Genomic DNA, 20945 nt, shown 5'->3' with positions numbered 1-20945 from the left:
TTAGGTAAATACCCAGGAGTGGAGTGGCTGGATCGTAGGGTAGATACATATTTAATTTCGCTTAAAAAAAACTTTCAGTTTTCCAAAGTCATGTTATTATTTTATACTCCCACCAGTAGTGTCAGAGAGTTCCAGTAGCTCTGCTTCCTCTCCAGCATTTGGTGGTGTCACTCTTTTATCCATTTTATCCGTTCTAATGAACTAAATATTTCATGGTGATTTCCAATTTGCTTTTTCTTGATGTCTAAAGATGCTGAACACCCATTCTGAGAACTTATTGATAATCATGAATTGAGAAGTGATCCTTCAAGTCTTTGCCCATTTATTTTCTCAGTTGTCTTTTGGTATTGATTTGTAGTTCTTTATATAATATAGACTCAAGCCTTTCTATCAGATATATGTGTCCCAAATATTTTCTCCAAGCCTCTCTTTATCTTTTATTTTTGTTCATTTTCTTAATGTCTAAGGATGAGTAGAAGTTTCTAATTTACTTTTCGTTTATGGTTAATGCTTTTCATGTCCTCTCTGGAAACTCTGCCTGTCCCTAGCTAGCAAAGCTGTTTACCTTTATTTTCTCTTAGAAGTATAATAGCTTATATTTTTATGTTTACATTTACAATGTGTAGATCTAAGGTATAGATTTTTTTTTTAATAAATTTTTTTTGGGAACATTAGGGGACAGTGTGTTTTTCAAGGGCCCATCAGCTCCAAGTCAGGTCGTTGTCCTTCAGTCTAGTTGTGGAGAGCAGCTCAGCTCCAAGTCTAGTTGCCATTTTCAATCTTTAGTTGCAAGGAGCGCAGCCCACCATCCCATACGGGAATTGAACCGGCAACCCTGTTGCTCAGAGCTCACGCTCTAACCAACTGAGCCATCCAGCCATCCCCTAAGGTATAGATATTTTATATTTATATATAACAAAACAAATTTTTGTATGTGGAGTGAGGTTCTTTTCCCCCCATACATTTATCCATTTGTTCCAGAAGACTTTGTTGAGGAGATTTTCCTTCCTTTGTTGAATCACCATGGTGTATTCGTAAAACAATCAACTGAATGTCCATGTGAGGCTATTCGTGGACTTTGTGTGCTGTTCCTTTACTCTGCTTGTCTATCCTTTACCAATATATACTGTCTTGGTTACTTGGTTTTATAGAAAGTCTTGACATCAAATGATGTGAATCCTTCAAATTTGTACCTCTTTTCAAGACTGAGAAAATCTAGGTCTTTTGTGTTTCCAAAGAAGTTTTAGAATCAACTTGCCAAATTTCTATTAAACAGTGTGCCAGATTTTTTAAAATTGTAATTAAATTGAATTTAATGGTCAAGCTAAGGTGCACTGACATCATTTTTTTAAAAAACAGAATCTTCCAACCCATAAACATTGTATACATTTCTCCATTTATATAGTTCTTTCATTTATGTTAGCAATATCTCAGTTTTCAGTTTAGAAGTCTTGCAAGTTTTGGGTAAATTTATTAATGAATATTTTATGGTTTTCATACTATTGTAAATGGAATTGTTTTTAATTTTTTTATTTTCTGATTGGTTGCTTCCCATATATAGAACTAACCACAAGTGATTGTTGTATATTGAGGTTGTTAAATTTGCTAAGTTCCAGTAGTTATTTTGTAGATTTCTTACTAATTTTATGTAAACAATCTAGTCATCTGTGGGTAATGTTTCTTATTTTAAAATCTACTTTCTGATATTTATATAGCCACACCAACTTTCTTATGTACATCTTTTTATAATATATCTTCTCACATCTTTTATTTTCAACCTATCATTGCCCTTATATTTCAAGTGTGTTCTCTTGGAGACAGCATGTAGTTGGGCCTGCTGTTTTATCCAATCTGAAAGTTTCTATCTTTTAATGTATGTGTTTCATTTATGTTTCATGTAATTGCTGATATGGTTGACTTTAAGTCTACCTTCTGGCTATTTGTTCCTTAGTTGTTATATTGATAAACTACATTGACACATCATTATCATCCAGAGTCCATAGCTGACACTCTTGGTGTTATATATTGTATGGGTTTGGACAAATGTATAATGACATGTGTCCATCATTATAGTATCATACAGTTATTTTCATTGCCCTAAAATTCCTCTGTGCTGTTCCTTTACTCTGCTTGTCTATCCTTTACCAATATATACTGTCTTTGTTACTGCAGCTTCATAGAAAGTTTTGACACCTGTGTCCCTCTCTCCTCCCTAACCTCTCACAACCACTGATCGACTTAGTATCTCCATAGTTTTGCCTTTTCCAGAATATCATATAGTTGGAATCATACAATTTGAAGCCTTTTCACATTGGCTTCTTTCACTTAGTCATATGCATTTAAGTTTCCTCCATATCTTTTCATGGCTTGACAACTCACGTCTTTTTAGCTCTGGATAATATTCCATTGTATGAAGGACCACAGTTTATTTATCCATTTACGTACTAAAGGACATCTTGGTTGCTTCCAAGTTTTGGAAATTATGAATAAAGCTGCTATAAACATCCATGTACAAGTTTTTTTGTGGACTTCACTTCAACTTCTTTGGGTAAATACCAAGAAGCATGATTGTTGGATTATACGGTAAGAATATGTTTAGTTTTGTAAGAAACTGCCAAATTGTGTTCCAAAGTGACTGCACCATTCTGCATTTCCACCAGCGATATATAAGGGTTCCTGTTGCTCCACATCCTCACCAGCATTTGGTGTTGTAGAGTTGTCGGAAGGTGTGCAGTGGGATCTCACTGTTGTTTTAAATTGCAGTTCCCTGATGACATAGGATCTGGAACATCTTTTCATGTGCTTATTTGCCACCCGTATATTTTCTTCGGTGAGGTGGCTGTTATGGTCTTTGGCCCATTTTAAAAATCAGGTTAATTTTCTTATTGTTTAGTTTTAAGCATTCTTTGCATATTCTGGATAACAGTCCTTTATCACACATGTCTTTTGCAAATATTTTCTTCCAGTCTGTGGCTTGTCTTTTCATTCTCTTGACAGTGTTTTCTGAGAGCAGAAATACTTTATTTTAATGAAGTCCAGTTTCTCAATGCTTTCTTTCATGGATCATGCCTTTGGTGTTGCATCTAAAAAGTCATCACCAAACCCAAGGTCATCTCGACTTTCTCCTATGTTATCGTCTAGGAGTTTTATAGTTTCACGTTTTACATTTAGGTCTGTGATTCATTTTGAGTTAATTTTTGTGAAAGATATAAGGTCTGTGTCTAGATCCATTTTTTTTTTTTGCATGTGAATGTCCAAGTTGTTCCAGCATCATTTGTTGAAAAGACTATCTGTTCTCCTTTGTCAAAGATCAGTTGACTATATTTATGTGGGTTTATTTATGGACTCTCTATTCTGTTATATTAATCTATTTGTCTATTGTTTCACCAATACCACTCTGTCTTAAGTAATGTAGCTTTATAATAAGTCTTGAAGTCAGGTACCCTTTTTCCCCCAAAATAAGACCCATCCAGACCATCAGCTCTAATGGGTCTTTTGGAGCAAAAATTAATATAAGACCTGGTCTTATTTTACTATAATATAAGACCGGGTCTTTAATATAATATAATATAATATAATATAATATAATATAATATAATATAATATAATATAATATAATATAATATAATAATACCGGGTTATTTTTTGCTCCAAAAGACGCATTAGAGCTGATGGTCTAGCTAGGTCTTATTTTCGGGGAAACATGGTAGGGTCAGACTTCCAGCTTTGTCCTTTTTCAATATTGTGTTGGCGATTCTGGGTCTTTTGTCTCTCCATATAAACTTGGGAATCAGTTTGTTGACATCCACAAAAGAAGTTGCTGGAGTTTTAATTGGAATTGCATTGAATCTATAGATCAAATTGAGAAGATTCAATATTCAACATAGCGACAATATTGAATCTTCCTATCCATGAACATAGAATACCTCTCCATTTATTAAGTTTTTGTTTGATTTGTTTCATCACAGTTTTATAGTTTTCCTCATATAGATCTTATACATTTTTTTTGTTAGATTTATACCCAAGTACTTTATTTGGGGGGTGTTGCTAATGTAAATGGTGTTGTGTTTTTAATTTCAATTTTCACTTGTTCATTGCTGGTAGATAGCCAAGCAATTGACTTCTGTACATTAGCTTCATATCCTGTAACCCTGCTATAATCACTTACCAGTACAAAGAGGTTTGGGAGGGGGTTATATTCTTTCAGATTTTCTACATACAAAATCACATCATCTGCAAACACAGTTTTATTTCTTCCTTCCCAATCTGTATACATTTTATTCCCTTTTCTTTTCTGATTGTATTAGCTAGGACTTCCAGTAGAAAGTTGTAAAGCAGTGGTGAGAGGAAACATTCTTGTCTTGTTCTTCCATTGTTTTTTTCTGATTACTATGCATATCTTGTTTTAGTAACAGATTTACCTTCTGATTCTTAAAACGTTGGTTGGTATTGATGTACAATAAGTGACAGTGGATAGTACTGATAATATGGGCTGTAGAGAGAGATTACCTTTTGCAGGAGTTAAGGGTTAAGGTAAACTTCAGTCTAGTCTCTATACAAATTACCTTTTTTTTTTTTCTGGACAGAGTTAAAAATGAAAAAAAGCAGAATTAACATCTATTTTGTGCCTATTATGGGCCAGGTAGTCTGAAAGTTACCATGTATTCTTTAAACAAATTAGTAAACTAATTATGACACCCACTTTACAGAAAAGGAAGCCAAGTCTTAGATAAGTAAAAACAATAAAGATATAGAGCTAGTGAGCTGGTAGACCTAGAATTTAGAAAACCATCTTTCTCCCTTTCCTGCCATACTGCCTTTCTTGCCTTATTATTGTAACTGCCAGAATTTATTGAGTGTTTGTGATACATGTTCCTCTACAACTGCTGGCCCACTGAGTGATTCAAATTACTTTGTTCAGTCCCTTCTTGGTTAGAGGTGGAACAAACTGTCCATGTTCCCCTCACCCTCTGTTCTCAGGGGTAACAGGAGTGTCCTAAGTCTTGGATGGGGGTGGTCTCCCGGATGACAATATGCTGGGCAGCGTAGCAGGGCAGAGAAGCTTCACTACAATCTGAGTGATTAATAAGCAATTGGCAGATCATCCTCTGCCACCAATGAGCGTGGTAACCAGGCCGGATTTGGCACCTGTTCCAGTGGTGGGAGAGGCTGCCTGGGATAGAGGCCCCTGCTTTCTCACCTTTTCCACTTCCTGTGATCCTTCGTATCCACTTCTTTTATCGAGCATGTGGCTTTTTCCCAGAAATCTAGTTTCTTGAAGCAGGAGAACATGTTGCAAGATATGCAATGGAATCATCTTTCGGATTAGACCAGCGCCCTTTTCCCCTTAATAGTTGGGCATTTGGCCACTACTTCAAGTGTCTTTAATGGGAAACCTGTGTCCATTTTTGGTGGGCCGAGGGAGGGCCAGGTTTCACAGTGTGAGAAGGAATTTGGAAAACTCAGAGATGGATAGGTGAGTGAGAAACACATAATTCCTACTAGCCAGACATTGAGTGAACGACTTTACATAGACTTCTTTTTTAAAAAAAATTGTACAGAATCATTAATTATAGAAAGTCTGACAATCCTTATTTCCTGAAAAGTATTTCTCACACACACATTTTGTCCCTTAATTGAACTTGCGTGGCTTTCTTCTCTTCCTTTCCTCGTATCCCTTGGTCTTCCTCTCTTTTTCTACTTGCTCAGCATGAGGCATTTCCAGAATGAAATCTCATTAATTTCTATTCATTTACTTTGAAGTGTATCACAGTTTTGAGAGGACTTTGGTTGAAGTTAAATTTTGAACTCTTTCTGACAGAAAGGTTTCTAAAGAACACTGGCATCAGTCTTAGTTTCTTTCGAGGAACTAGAAGTGGGGTATCTATACGTCCTTTAACTACAAGGAAGAAATGTGTGATTAAATCACCACATGGTTTGACCATGTGGTTGTTTGACTGGAACCTCCAGAACTCCTAATTTTCTTTTTCTTTGCAGAGTTTTGTATTTCTAAACCACCGAAGCTCAGACATGCCACTTTCAAAGCCCTCACGTACAAAATGGGCACCCTCGTCAACTGTGAATGCAAGAAAGGCTTCCGCAGAATGAAGAGAGGGTCGCTTTTTCTGCAGTGTATGGGAAACTCTAGCCACTCTTCCTGGAAAAACCAGTGTCAGTGCAAAAGCACTTGTAAGTGTTTCCTTTTGTGAACACCAAGGGGAAGAGAAGAACTGTAGCAACGAATGACACAGAACTTCAGCTTTTGTTCACTCAGCCCTGTAGACAAAAATTGGCCAGTCTAAACTATACTATAACGAATTTTAGGGGGTCCTGGAATATTTGTTCACTAAACAGATATTGAAAGAGTGTCTTCCAGTTCCCAGGACTGGTCTAGACATGAAAGATAGCCAGCACTCAAGGAACTTACATTCCAGGGGCAGGGAGAGAACAGACATTACGCTAATAATTACTGTACAATTGAAACATAATTCTAGTTCACAACAATGTCAATGTACTTAATGCCACTGAACTGTACACTTAAAAATAACTGATACGGTAAATTTTATGGTATGTCTATTTTATCACAATTTTTTTTTTAAATTTAAAAAAGAATAGTCCAAATGAGCCTATATAAAGAATAATAAAAAATAAACAATTCCAGTGGGCAATATCTACCTGTAAGGCTGAACTAACTCTTTTGTGTTCTGGTTTCCAAGTTTACACCTCATACCACCAGTATCTTGGTGGATGAAATATACTGATCCTAGTTCTACCTCCAGAAACACAGCAGTGTCAATTCTCAAGAACGCCCCATGATCCCTTCCCCTGCTCTCCTTTTCAGTGACCATCTCTGTAACCCTAAGGAAAAAGTTCTGGATACAAAAACGGGGACAATGGGAGAGGCATTTCCTCCCCTGACAAGGGTAAAAAGGAAATAGAAACTTGTGCTACTGAATTCTAAGTCTTACCTATTACCTACATTTTTCACTCTGGGTGCCATGGGGCCCTTAGGGGACCTCTTTGGAGGGGAATTACATTGTCAAGCAGAAAGTATTGGGGGTCCAGGGCCTTCCCCAGCCCAGTGTCAGAAGTTGGCTGAGGCCCCGATCAGTGCCAGGGAAGCAGAGAGGCAGAAGAAGCTTTTCACTTAGAATTTCTTCACCTCTGAGTTTCAAAACATGGCTTGAGAGCTCGTGGCCCCCAGTGCCGGACGGGATTGGAATCATCTAAGGGTCCCCAACCTCATCATTGCTGGGAAGGGCAAGCTGAGATGGCAGTCTCTGGCTCAGATGCTATAGGCAGATCCTCTCCCTTAAGTGCAATTTTGAGGGAACGACCCCCCAAGAGGCTTTCTCTGCCTAAGTTGATCTGATACCATGATTTTGCCATTGAACTTTCTGCTTTGACTCCCCAGGAGCCTCATTTCACTATGAGGTCGTTTACCCACCCAGTGACATGAGAACGTGACCAACACTGGGGGGTTCATTTGTCTTTTTACTTCTTCACCCTGGAGATGGTGCCGTGGAGCCACGTGATTTTTGTCCCACTCGAACCATGTGTGGACCACACAGTCTGGAGATCGCCGCTCTGTTAAAGCCCCTCATTGGCTTTTCCCCCAGGAGATCCCTTTTGACCCTCAGAATCCTGATCCCCCGTCATTTTGGTGCCTTGACGCAACTCCTTTCAAACTCTTCACAATAGAGATGAGCGTTGTCGGAGAGATTTTCTTGTCATTGCTTTAAGATTGCCTCTCTGGAACTTTTAAATGAAGAACTTGAGGGGAACAAAGGGGTCAATGGGCTGTTGAGTTTAATCACTCCTCACTACGGTCACACGCAGACACACACACACACACACACGGGCACGCTGTTGGCAGGGCTGCTGGCCAGAGGAGAGTCCCTTTTGAGGAGACCCACATACACACAAAATTCTACCAGAGAATCATCCAGTCCTTTCAGAAACATGCTGTAGGCCACGGTCATCACACACCAGTGACCGGCCAGTGCTCTCCTAGGCTGGACGTGAGCAGGCTCTACTGAGAGCGCCCCACGGGCGGGGCTTGTGTGTGGCTCATCTCTGTAACCCCCGCTCCTTAGTATTTTTGGCATGTTGGGAACACTAGAGAGACACTCTTTCTGAGTAAATGAATACATGAAGACTGTTTTCTATTTTAAGCATTTGTGAAGTTAATTGGCTTCATTCCATCCATATTCTCTAGCCTCTACAGACAAAGGAAAACAAGTAACTCCTAAACCTGAAGAACAGAAGGAAAGAAACACCACAGACATGCAAAGCCAAATGCAGCCCACGGACCAAGTTCCCTTTCTAGGTAAGAGGTGAATCCAAACGACTGTTGTCTGGCAGACTCCTAGGGGCCAACCCTTTCCTTGCAGGTGTATGATGTGTTCCCCAAAGGAAGAAAGTCTGTGCCCCTAGCCTCTCCTCTAAGGATATCACACAGACAAGAATATTGCACAGCAATTGCAGGCTATTTGCTCAGCATTTCAAATCACTCTCACAGCAGCACACCTGGGCTCTGGGTTTCCTCCTGGTTTGGGAACTGGCTGAATAGAATTCGACTCAATTCAACTCAGCTCAATTCAATTCCAAAACCATTTATTGGGGCTAAAGGTGCCAGGCACCGCAACAGACGACACAAACCTGAGTAGAAAACAGTCCCTGCTCTCAATGAAATACTCTGTGTTTTTCCCCTAAGTACAAGATAATGAACTGCCAGCAAAGCAATTTACTTCAAGATGTTTCTTACCTCGGGGTCGTAAAATGTGCTGGGCCATCCTGGTGAGTCTTGAAGCTGCAGACAAATACCTTTGAGCTAATGGGCCGTGCATGAGCGAGCCACTTGCTGCCGCAACTTTCCACAGTGAATCATGCTGAAGTCAAGTCACAATGTCAGGAGGAAGTAGAGCCCAGTAGGAAAGCCTCAGCGTTTGGGGGAACAGCTGACCTTCAAAACCCTATGGTTCCATCCTGCTTTTATAACCTTACAAAGAATTGTATTATACTGCATATAATCTCACTTGAACCTCATAACCAAGTGAGTCAGGGAGCAGGAGTATTACTTCAGCATACTGAAGAAATTGTGACATGGAGAAGGTAGAAGAGTTGGCTGAACTCAAATTTAGGCATAAGATCTCAGGTCTCCTGAAGTAGACCAGGGATCTTTCCATGGATTACTTATTTTAAACTAGTTTGAATTTATTTGCAGCTTCAATTATTAAAAAAAAAAAAAAAAAGACTAATCCAGGGGCATTGTGGCAACATGTTGTTATCCATTTACACCTCCAACTTTGTCCCGGCATGGTGTTTCCAAACACATTTCATTGTTTATTTTTCTCTACTTCTCCCATATTACCCTCCACAAGTATTGAAAGCTTTCTCAAAAGGTCAGTGTTTGTTGTCCTTACTCAAGAGAGGACCACCTGGTTAGGGCTAGAGGATATTTCACAGATTGTCTTGATTAGAATGTTTTCGTTTGAAAGAAGTAAACCCAATTCAAACAGGTTCAGAAAGTTTATGGATGGCACTGACTGTAAAAGAAAGTTTTTGAGACTACAACGTAATTGCAGTAATGATTTGCAAGGTGCTACCCTAGAGCAGTGCACCCAGTACAGGGTTTCCTGCTGGGGCAGACGGGTTGTATAGAGGATCTGTAGAGGGTATACTGAGTCCTCGGGTTGCGGAAGGTCTGCAAGGGGAACAGAGGGTATCTGTGATTCCATATGTCCAGATTGGGGTGGGGGGGAGTGGAAAACCCAGAGAGTAAATCAGAGCAGGACATGATGTTTGGGGTTGAAGGTCAGTCAGGCGTGGGTTATAGTTGGGTGAGTGGAAAGTTACCGGACATGGGGAATTTTCAGAGGTCTTGACAGGGATCACACAGGGCAAGCTTCAGGCACAGCTTGATCAGAGATCAGGTTACATTTCTCCAAGATTCTCTCAGTCCTTCTCTCCTCCTGGCTTTGGCTTTGTCCCCAGTCCTTCTGCCATGGTCCAAGGTGACCATTAGCTGCAACCCAAGGATGTAGCTTCCTCACTTTGCAGAGGAGATCCAGGGTAGTCTTCACATTTCAGTGACCCAAATTGGCTGGAGTCTGCCCTGATTCCGCAGCTGAGACCTCGCTTCGCACTCCCGTCCACTTACCAAAACCCTCACTATCATCAGAAGTAATTACTCATTCCTCTGTGTCCCCATCGCAAGCATCTGTCCCTCAGCTATAATTCTCGGCACATTCTGCCTTCATATGTCTTTCTCACCCCATTGATTGACGCCTCCTTGCAGGATTGACTGGGTCTTTGTGCCTTCCCACAACATGCCTGGCAAAGTTCCTGATACACAAACATTCTCAATGCATATTGGTTGAATGAAAGAATGAATGAACGAATAAAAGAATAAGAACCAAGTTCCAGTCTCCAGGGAGAGGCAACTTGGATTTACTCACAACGCTTTCCCCAACTTGCCTTTGGGATTTTATTGCCCTCTTCCAGGTCACTGCAGGGAGCCTCCACCGTGGGAACATGAAGCTTCGGAGAGAATTTACCATTTCATGGTGGGGCAGACAATTCACTACGAGTGCGTCCAGGGGTTCAGGGCCCTCCAGGGAGGTCCTGCCAAGAGCATCTGCAAAATGATCTGTGGGAAGGTGGAGTGGACACAGCCCCAGCTCAAGTGCATAAATGAAAGTCAGTTCCCAGGTATGGCGGCACCTTCGTGGGTCCACAACCTTGCTTTTTCCACCCGGCCGACCAGGGTGGGATTCCTGACCCACCAGCTTTGTGACCTTGGGCTAGCCACTTAATCTCCTTGGATCTCTGTTTCTTCTCATTCTAGAAAAAAGACTAGATTAAACTCTAAGGTCTCTATCACCTAAGGTCCTCTGTACCCTGAGTGGGGATAAATAGCAGGAGATGGAAGAGGAGGACAGGTCTTCTGAGTGCTCCAAAGAACCACAGATCACTCCCTGGTGATAATGCTCCCCGCTTCCTACCTGCTCCTGAAATTCTACTTCTTCCTCCAAGCTGCCCAAACTTCCTCTCATTCAAAAAGGAAAGCTCAGCCTGCCACGTACACATTTCTCGTTTACTGATATGCAATGTAGATTCATTATTTGTACAGTACTATACTGGTGGCCTGCAACTTCCCCTGGTATAATTCCCACCTGAGCTTTGATAAAAGTACAAACGTGCAGGGAAGGGACTTATTCAAGCACAAAGACACGCACACACGCACACACTCACTCACACATACACTCAACCCACCTATGTTGATATCTTCCACTATTTTCCTTCTGAAATCCTATTACCATTTCTACAATCAAAAGTTACTTACATTTAAACATGTGTTATTTGTTTCTTTACTCACCACCCTTTCCCATACCCCCAGTTTTCCTCTTGGATTCTTTGGGGATTCTGTGTTTCTTTCCCATAGCCCAGTGAGACACACTGCAGGCCAGGGCCTGTCCCTGGCTTCCTTTGTAAAAGGATCATGAGAAGGGCAGTATGCTAAGTAACTGACAACACCCACAAAGTATGGGGGACCTGTCACAGAGAAAAGTTATCCTTTTGTGCGTTTCTACTTCTACTTCGTTCAGTGGTCTTTGTGTCATTATGACCTGTTTCCAGGCTAAGTAGGAAGATTGGGGCCAAAGAGTTTCCCAGAATTCCATGGAAAACTAGCATCAGACTTAGAATTCCCTCTCCCATGTCTCTTTTGTGGCCACTTACCCACTTCCCTGTGACTCTGATGTAGAGCCATGTGACGTGGCACCCACAGATAATGTGCCCATAACCGAGATTCACACCCATATGTCTGGAGTAAGCTGAGGAGGACGGATGTGGGCAGATGTGTAACCCCACTGGCCCCCACCTTCAGTTCCACGAGCATTGCTTACTCTCTCCTCCAGGTGACCAAGAGCCTCAAGCAAGCATGGATACTCCTTCTGGGAGTGAAACTTCCTGTCCCTTAACAACAACAGGCACTACTACAGGTATGGCTAGAGTTTGTCTCTATGAAGAGAAAAGCTTGGCTAGTAAGTCATGATGGGAGAAAGAGCAGACGGTGTGCCTGGAGCAGCCCCTCTAGCAGCTGAGTGGGTGTTGAAGAACCCGCAAGCATTCCATGGGACTTCCCAGGCCTTCTCACACCAGGGAAAGCAAGTGTCAGAAAGAGGAGGAAGTGGCTGTGAGTGGAGTCTTGACACAGAAGAATAAAAAGCTTGCACGTGTGGCCTCCCCTCGTCTTTACATCCCTTCCATCAGTGTCCAAGGTTCTAGCTCATAGAGAAGCCGGAACACTCTCCAGATGGACCGTCCAATAATTAGCATACACCCAGCATCTTCTCCTGTCTCTTTCGTACAGATTTTCAAAAACATACAGAAGTGGCTACGACCATGGAGCCAGTCATATTCACCATTGAGTATCAGATGACAGGTGGGTAGGGGTCGCTTTTGTTATGGACAAAACGTACACCAGAGACTGGGGCACATGTTGCTTGGTGGGTGGGTGAGTGGGTGGGTTGGTTGGTTCATTGTAAATGACCCCCTACTTATACAATGTTTATAAGAGTAAAAGACTAATCCAGATATTAACATAACTCAGCATCACAGTAATCAGTTATAACGAGTTGTGAGTGAAGTCTCACACCCGCCCCAACCAGTTGCTCCTGAATGGATCCTAAACGATAAAACACCCCATGCTTGTGTGAGAGGGGTGAGGCGAAGGAGGAGGGAGGCAGTATAACCAGGGAAAGAGAAAAACACATTCCATGAACACTCGAGTTGTTTCCTGGTAGGGGGAAAATCCAGGCTTTGCAGCAAGAAAAAAATGAAAAAGAGCTCATGGAAACAGAGTAGAATGGTGGTCACCACAGATGAGCTAGGAGATGGTGGTCAGAGGGCACACACTTCCAGTTAGAAGATAAATCCTGGGATGTCATGTACAGGGTGGAGATTACAGTTCGCAATACTGTATTGCATGTGTGGAAGTTGCTAAGAGACTAGATTTTCAATGTTCTCACCACAAAAAAAAAAAAATAGATAACTATGTGACCGGATGCGGGTGTTACTTGATACTATGGCGGTTATCAGATGGCAATATGTGAGCATATGAAATCAACATGTTGTCTGCCTTAAACGTACACAATGTTACCGTGTTTCCCCGAAAATAAGACCTAGCCACACAATCAACTCTAATGCATCTTTTGGAGCAAAAATTAATATAAGACCCAGTCTTACTTTACTATAATATAATACTGAGTCTTATATGGTATAATGTAATATAATATAATATAATATAATATAATATAATATAATATAATATAATACAATACAATACCGGGTCTTATATTAATTTTTGCTCCAAAGGACGCATTAGAGCTGATTGTCCGGCTAGGTCTTATTTTCGGGAAAACACGGTTGGTAGCTCGTTCCAGTTTGGGAAATATTAACACTTTCAAGAGATGCTAAAGTGTTTATCATTATCTTTATATTTACCTGTCACAGGCCTCACCCCTCGCCTCCTTAACTGAGGCCTGGCCTTTGAACCTTTCTGAACACAGTACCTGTCAGTTTGATCTCCCCAGAAAGAGCCAGCCCTTTGAGGAAAGGCGCCATGCCACACCAGCTCACGCAGCCCTTGCCCTCATCCTTAAGCCCCCTAAGAAATCCTGTCGGAAGAGGGAGCTGCATTCTGGGAGGGGACAGTGGGATCTCCAGGAAGTCCTTCTTGTGGAGGAGGGACTTTCTCAGCCTGCTCTGTGACCTCGCGCAGGGCGTGCCTTTGCTGACCTGCTTCTCTGTTCACAGTGGCCTTCTGCGTTCTCCTGCTGATCAGTGTCCTCCTTCTGAGTGGGCTCTCCTGGCAGCGGAGATGGTGAGTCCAAGGAAGCCCTTGTCCAAACGAGTGGGTGAAGCCCAGCAGAGGAAAAGCACCTGGGCAGAGAGCCCCTCACCCCCAGCCCACCCCATCCTTCCACTACCCACCAGCAGTTTGGGGAGCAGTAGAGGGAGAACTGGCTAATGTCTGCACATCCCAAGAGTCAACCAATAATAATGAACACTGCAGAGAAAGGGGAGAGCAAAGGAAACTAACATTTGTTGAGCACCTACTGGAGGCCAGCATGGATGCTTATCTAATAAGCATGTCACAACCTTGCTTCTCAGAAACCCTTGGAATAGCTACAGCTTAGGCAGGTTAAGTAGCGTGAACAAGATTGCACAGCCGAGGCCCAAACTGCAACCTGAATCAAGAGCCCAAGACCTTCTGCCCCGTCACCTGGCTAGATGGGAACCCTCTCCTCTCCTACACACCCCTCCTTTGCCTCCTGCAGACACTCACACCTGAGCTGCCTGGACCAGGAACGTGGTCCACGTGTGGCCTTATTTGCAAGAACTCAGATTCTCAATCCTGGCTACGGTTTAGAACAACCAGGAGAGATGTTTAAAAATAACAATGCTTGGGTCCCAACTGCAATCTCTGGGGGTGGGCCCCAGACATCAGTATTACTTTTTTCAATTTTAAAATTCGTCATTTTCACCATGTTAAAGTGCGTAATTCAGTGATTTTTAGCAATATTGTGTGTATACCACCACTATCTAATTACACATTAGGACTCTTCCATCACCCCAAAAAGAAACCCTGTACTTCCCAATTCCCCATTTCCCCCAGTCCCTGGCAACCACTAATCTATTTTCCATCTCCATGGATTTACCTGTTCTGGACATTTCACAGAAACAGAATCATACCATATGTGACCTTGCATGACTAGGAAACAAGTACTTTTTAAAAGCTCCTCAGATGCATCGAATATACGCCTCCAGTTTTGACAGCTCTGCACTAAGCCAGTAGTTCTCAAACTTGAGTGGGTGTCAGAATCTCCTGGGGGGCTTCTTCCAATGCAGACTGTGGGCTCCACCCCCAGCTTCTGAGTCACAGGTCTGGGATGGGGCCTGAAAATGTACATTTCTAACAAAATTCCTAGGGGATACTGATGATGCTGTCCCAGAGACCAAACTCTGAGAGACACTATACTGACCGTATTAAAAATTAAGGGGGTGAAATCATCTCTCTCTCTCTCTCTCTCTCTCTCTCTCTCTCACACACACACACACACACACACACACGCACACGACCAGCTTCTCCGTTCCTTTAGACAGTAGACCATAGAGACCGATTATGTCACTCTTTTGACTATCCAAGTTTTCCCTACTCCGATATAAACTACCCCGTAAGACCCTAAGGAGACATAGATTCACCCCAAAAACCAAAGCTCTCAGATCCTACCGTTAGCCCAGCCAGAGAGAAATCCTCAGATTTCTTCTGTTTTTATATTGCTCATCAGGCCACAATAGACTTCTGATTTTCCTCGTGTGGATTACAAAGTACAAATCATTGCAATGCAAAGAAGAAGCCCTCTTATTCACCTAGCTGGCAGTCTACCCATTTTTCCACCATGTTAGCTAATTCCTAAGGTTTAAGATTACAGGAGCTGGAGGATGTACAGTACCCAGTCCATTGCAGGCACTCCATACTTGTTAGATTCTCTCCTTCCCTCACTGACAAGACTTAAAACCTCTCAAGGATCTTTTCATTTTGGTAGCTTAAAAACCAAAAGCCTTAAGACACGAAGGGATTAAGTGATTTGGGAGTGGAAAAGGTTTGGAGTTTATGTTGCGAAACAAAGAACAGCCTGAAGTTATATGAGTTCCCACAAGCTCTTCTAGAATTACAACCTTCCGGGAGACTCAAACATACCGTGTTTCCCCCAAAATAAGACCTAGCCGGACCATAAGCTCTAATGTGTCTTTTGGAGCAAAAATTAATATAAGACCCAGTCTTATTTTACTATAAGACCCAGTATAATATAATATAATATAATATAATATAATATAATATAATATAATATAATATAATATAATATAATATATAATACTGAGTCTTATATTAATTTTTGCTCCAAAAGATGCATTAGAGCTGATTGTCCGGTGTCATGCAGGGTGTCATGCGGGGTCTCTGGTCCCGCTCCCCATATAAGAATGCAGGACATGGTGAGGCCAAAAAGGAACACCCACGGAGCCTTAGTTAGGGGAGTCATACCACTATATTCTCACCGGCAGCCAGGCGAGACACACGAAGTAGGATCCACATGATCCACAATCTGCCGTCCACTTCTCTGCCTGCTAACCAACCTCACTTGCTAACTGCAATCTGCCTCTCTGCAATCCACAATCCGCACTTGCCACTATCCGCTGCTAGCGTAGCCACGGCAGGTATATTAGTGGCCAGTGGCTCACTGGTTACAGCTGACGGCCAACTAGCCACAGCTGATGGTCATTTATTACCCGAGCCAGCACCTTTCCACGTGAGCCTGAGAGCCTGGAAACTGCACTCCTAGCTCTGTCCCCACATCCGGCTACGTCTCATTTTCGGGGAAATAGGGTATATCTCAAACTGACCCATGTGTCAGAGACTAGGTCAAAATCCTTCCTAAGAATCCAATTTCATCTGATAGTGCCCTCTTGTGGCCAAACAGGAATCTTACATTTGATGTTTTTATTTTTTATTTATTTTTTTGAGCAATTACTATGAGCTAGTGATGAGCAGAGCTGGCTTACACTGGCTCCTGAGAGCCGAAGTCAAATTTTCAGGAGTTTTCTAATTATTTTATTACATTTTACTACTTTCTTTGTTCTCAGGGTTATTTACATCTGTTCCATCGGTACCAAGGAAATACTATATGATGGTTTATTCTACATATGTCTTCCCAACTCTGTATTCAGTGATGTCACATTGGTAGCTTGAAACTGGGCATGGTAGTATTTACATGGAATAGGCATGTAAATATGCAAGCTTTTTCAGAGAGCTGGTTGGTAAACATTTACCAGCACACCAGTTCTCTCTCTCTCTCTCTCCCTCCCTCACTCCCTCCCTCCCTCCCTCTCAGAACCTTCCCCATGAGAGTTCTAAGCAAGGCAGGAAGTAACCAAATGTTACTAAGTAGGGGTTGGGGAAAGTCTAGGACTATCTATTGTCCAGTCCAGTAGCCACTAGTCACACGTGGATATTTAAGTTTAAACTTACATAAATTAAACATAACTCAAAATTCAGCGAATTAGTCGCACTCGCCACATTTCAAGGGTCCCACAGTCCCGGGTGACTACCTTATCGGACAACACAGACACAAAATGTTCCCATCGTCACAGAAAGTTCTTGTAGCACAGTGCTGACTAGAAACTAAGAGTTTTCAATTCATGAAAATCATTTAGTACAGTTAGTGGCTATTATTATTTCTTTTCTACAACTGTCCTCCATATAGTTAAAAAAAATTTACAGAGTATCACCTATGTAGATGGCTGGTCAAAGAGCACAAGCTTCCAGTTAGAAAAATGAATGAATCTGGGGATCAAATGCACAGCATTGTGGTTATAATAAACAACACTATTATATATTTCCAAGTACATAAGACACTAGATCTTAAATGTTCTCATCACAAAAAAAGAAATGATTATTATGTGACATGAGGGAGGTGTTAGCTGAACCTATGGTGTTAATCATATTGCAATATATTAATGTATCAGATCAACATGTTGTACACATTAAACTCACACATAAACTGTTATATGTCAGTTATATCTCAAAAAAAAACAAACTATTACAAGAATATCACCAGTGGCCCAAAGATGAATATAAATGTCTCCCACTCTCAGGAGAACAGAAAAAAATAGACTTCAAATATAATCTGCTAAAGCCTAAGACTGAGGTGTCGTAGGGAAAAAGAAAAGGGGGTACTTAATTCTACACGGGAGCGCCAAGAAGGCTTTTGGAGTTGACGGTGCCTGAGATACCGGAGGCCAGATAAAGAAAGGCAGGAGATGGCTGCTGGGCAGAGGGAGTGCTGGGAGCGGGAAGGCGGGGGGAAGGGGCATGATCACCTTTAAAGTGCCTGTGGCCGTGGGGACCTCGATATTCTGGGGATGGACAATGATCAAGTCATGGACGATCTGGCCAGACTGAGGGACTGAGGGCTGTCCCGGAGGAAGCCGAGAGCAGCACAGACACTTTCCTTAGGGGACAAATGGTAGCATTGGCCCTCTGAACGGTCCGCGACAAGAGGCTGGATTTCAGGTGGGAAACGGTGGTGGCATTTTGATTATGTTATGATGGAATAAATCCACATAGGAGATGATGGCAGCATGAACTACATCAGTGGGCATAAGTTAAAAAGGAGCAAAAGAATCAAGAACTTTATGAAGGAGGTCAAGGTAGCAGGATTTAGTAGTTGCTTAGAAGTGAGGGTTAAGGAAGAGGGATGACTTCCGGTTTTAGAGTAGGATCGTGGAACCCTGTAGTCACTACACACTGGGATGAAATATAAAGTGAGAATCTGAAGTCGTACACCCATTGGGGATTAAACCCCAAGCAGAGCCCACCTCTCAGTCCATTACGTGGGACACGCTCAATCTCCACACCTTTAACTGCCCAGCCCTGGAGGTGACGGGGAAATAGAAGGGTTTTCTAGGACTCTTTCTCAGATGTACTCACTGCACAGTGATTGAATTTTCATGCCATAAAAGCCACGGGGCAGCCATCTTGGCCTCTGGAGGCATGGAGAGCCCTTGAGGTCAGATTTCAGCATGTGGGAAGGTAACAGTATCCTGGGGTGGATTTAAAGTTAGCAGGTCAGTGTGGGCTTAGTTGAATGCTCATTGGTTTAGGGAGGGACCACATTTTTCTTGGTGCAGTGTTATACCTATGACTATGACTTAGTTATATCACTACAGGAGGAAGAGTAGAAGAACAATCTAGAAAGCCAAGAATGGCAAGAAGCCAAGAACAGCCCAAAGAAGTCATGAAGCAGCAGCAAAATCAAAGAAGTTAAACACTCACCCAAATGGCATTTCGTGTGACACCCTTGGGTTTTGGAAAGCTCTGAAGTCACATCACAGAACACCAGGCAACTGCAGCCCGCTCTGTAGAATCAATGCGTGAGCGCAACCTACTTCTAAGTAGCAATTCCAAGGTCACTGGAAGAACAAGGAGGAACAATCAGAATTCTCAGTCTTATTTTCGTGTACCTGTGTTTATTAAAGCTTGACCAACAAGGAACTCTCTCCACACCCTATAGACTATAAAGAAAATAACTGAATGTTAATTTCATCCCAACTCCCCGGTTTAGAAATCCTAAAGAAACCCCACTACTAAGGTAAACAGACTGCCTCTCTCTCTCTCTCTCTCTCTCTCTCTCTCTCCCCATCCCTCTCCTTCTCCTGTGTGATGGGACCTTGTACCTTGATCCACACAGATCCTATCCCAGACTCTGGTAGACTCCCCCATTCTCCTGGTCGTGTTCCTTAATGAATGCCCTCTGAGAATTCTAGACGGGTAATTTAAAGGGATCTTTCTGTCCTTAGCTCAGTCCTCTAAACTAGCCCCATTCCACTGAACCTTAAATTTTGAATTTCTAAAGAACGGAGGCCACGGCAGAATTATGTTTGGATGACACCCAAACAGGGCAACCAAACCCTTGGAATTGTAGAGCTTCAATATTTGAATGGATTTTACTGAATTTAATGTCGGGAAAAGAAGGATAAACTATCGTAGGTCCCAGGTAACGAATTACACCTATGAAAAAGCTTCACTTACCCATTACTACATAACAGGCTCTTTAAGAGTTAGTTTCTTTGCAGTTGCTGTAAATGATACTCTGAACTTAGCTTGCATGTATTTGATGTTTATAGACAGATACATGATGTGCAAATTTGTACATTTCCAAGTAAGTGTCATAAAAACACCAGTAAGGGATCAACGCATTCAATGTTTATGGAAAGGAAAGAAAGAAGAAAGCGAGGAGAGTATGCTGACCAGCTGTAACCAGGGAAAAGATCCCACCAGTGGTCCTCACACTTAGCAAAATGTTTAACAAATCAGAATCACCTGGAGGCCTCGTTAAAACACATGTGGCTGGACCCATCTCCAGAGTTTCTGAGTCAGCAGGTCTGGGCTGGGCCTGAGAATTTATGTCTCTGACAAGTTTAGGTGATGCTGATGGTTCTGGTCCCAGTAACATACTTTGAGAACCACTGCGTTATACTTCTCCATTCCCACCGACCCTCAAGTCCTACTGGAAAACTCAGCTTGAGTGCTGGGATTTCAATGAAGGTTCTTGTACAGCCTCTAGCAGAAGATCTCTGTTCTCAAATCAGCTGACTCAGACATCCCAGTTGAACAAAACCACATGACGAGGATATTAATGAAAAGTTTAAACCAGCAGCCAGTTTTCATTTCTGAAAGGACAGGAAAGTGTTATGAAAAAAATGGGCAGGTGTCAGCAGGTTCATATCCAGATTAAAGAACCATTTTCTGTCCTTTCTACGGCCAACCAAGTAAAATCCAGATTCCATTGTCAACAGCCCCCGACAACCTGCCCCAACTGTATGTTTTCCAGTTAAAGAAAAGTTGAGAGGAATCTCAGACCAGAAAAAAACTTTTTCAAAAACCTCACTTGAGTAAAACGGAATTGAATTATCATTACTCATTTTGGGGGAGGAAGGACTATGACATCAATCTTGTTTTAATAGGATGTTTATTTACCTTTTTCACTCTCATTCTTTTACAAGTGTATGGTGTTTTCCAGAAGCCACACGATATGTAATTTTTGACATTTCTCTGATGTTAACATACAATGAGTTTGTTACTATTGCCCATAAAGGAATTAATAAATCGTATTTTTTAAATTTCCTGGTTTTAGTGTCTAAATGCAGTCAGTATCACTAGATGTAACTATATAAACAAAAGATCTTTGGGATTCTCAATACTTTTTCATAACATACAGAGGTCCTGACAAATAGCTACCAAATGATCATCATTGGTCATTTCAGAAACGCAAATCAAAACCACAATGAGATACCATATCATACCCACTAAGATGAAT

General features: G+C 41.9%; 2 protein-coding genes across 2 annotated transcripts in view; one reads left to right on the top strand and one right to left on the bottom strand.

The window, feature by feature from the left end:
- Positions 1 to 8787, bottom strand: part of RBM17 (RNA binding motif protein 17) — a 90261-nt gene extending 81474 nt beyond the window's left edge. Inside the window, exon 1 of the mRNA XM_033100746.1 lies at positions 8768 to 8787. The gene's annotated coding sequence lies outside the window, so the exon portion shown is untranslated. The remainder of the gene's footprint in view (positions 1 to 8767) is intronic.
- IL2RA (interleukin 2 receptor subunit alpha) overlaps positions 1 to 20650 on the top strand; it is a 49780-nt gene extending 29130 nt beyond the window's left edge. The window contains exons 2-8 of the mRNA XM_033100747.1: positions 5998 to 6189; positions 8219 to 8329; positions 10507 to 10713; positions 11922 to 12005; positions 12377 to 12448; positions 13822 to 13888; positions 18796 to 20650. Of these exons, the coding sequence (XP_032956638.1) occupies positions 5998 to 6189; positions 8219 to 8329; positions 10507 to 10713; positions 11922 to 12005; positions 12377 to 12448; positions 13822 to 13888; positions 18796 to 18820 (758 nt within the window). The 3' untranslated portion in view covers positions 18821 to 20650. The remainder of the gene's footprint in view (positions 1 to 5997; positions 6190 to 8218; positions 8330 to 10506; positions 10714 to 11921; positions 12006 to 12376; positions 12449 to 13821; positions 13889 to 18795) is intronic.
- The last annotated feature ends 295 nt before the right edge of the window (positions 20651 to 20945 follow it).

The sequence above is a fragment of the Rhinolophus ferrumequinum genome (assembly GCF_004115265.2).
Source record: "Rhinolophus ferrumequinum isolate MPI-CBG mRhiFer1 chromosome 5 unlocalized genomic scaffold, mRhiFer1_v1.p scaffold_110_arrow_ctg1, whole genome shotgun sequence".
Classification (NCBI taxonomy): Eukaryota; Metazoa; Chordata; class Mammalia; order Chiroptera; family Rhinolophidae; genus Rhinolophus; species Rhinolophus ferrumequinum.
The sequence above is the reverse complement of the archived record's forward strand: the minus strand, read 5'-3'. Positions and strand labels throughout refer to the sequence as shown.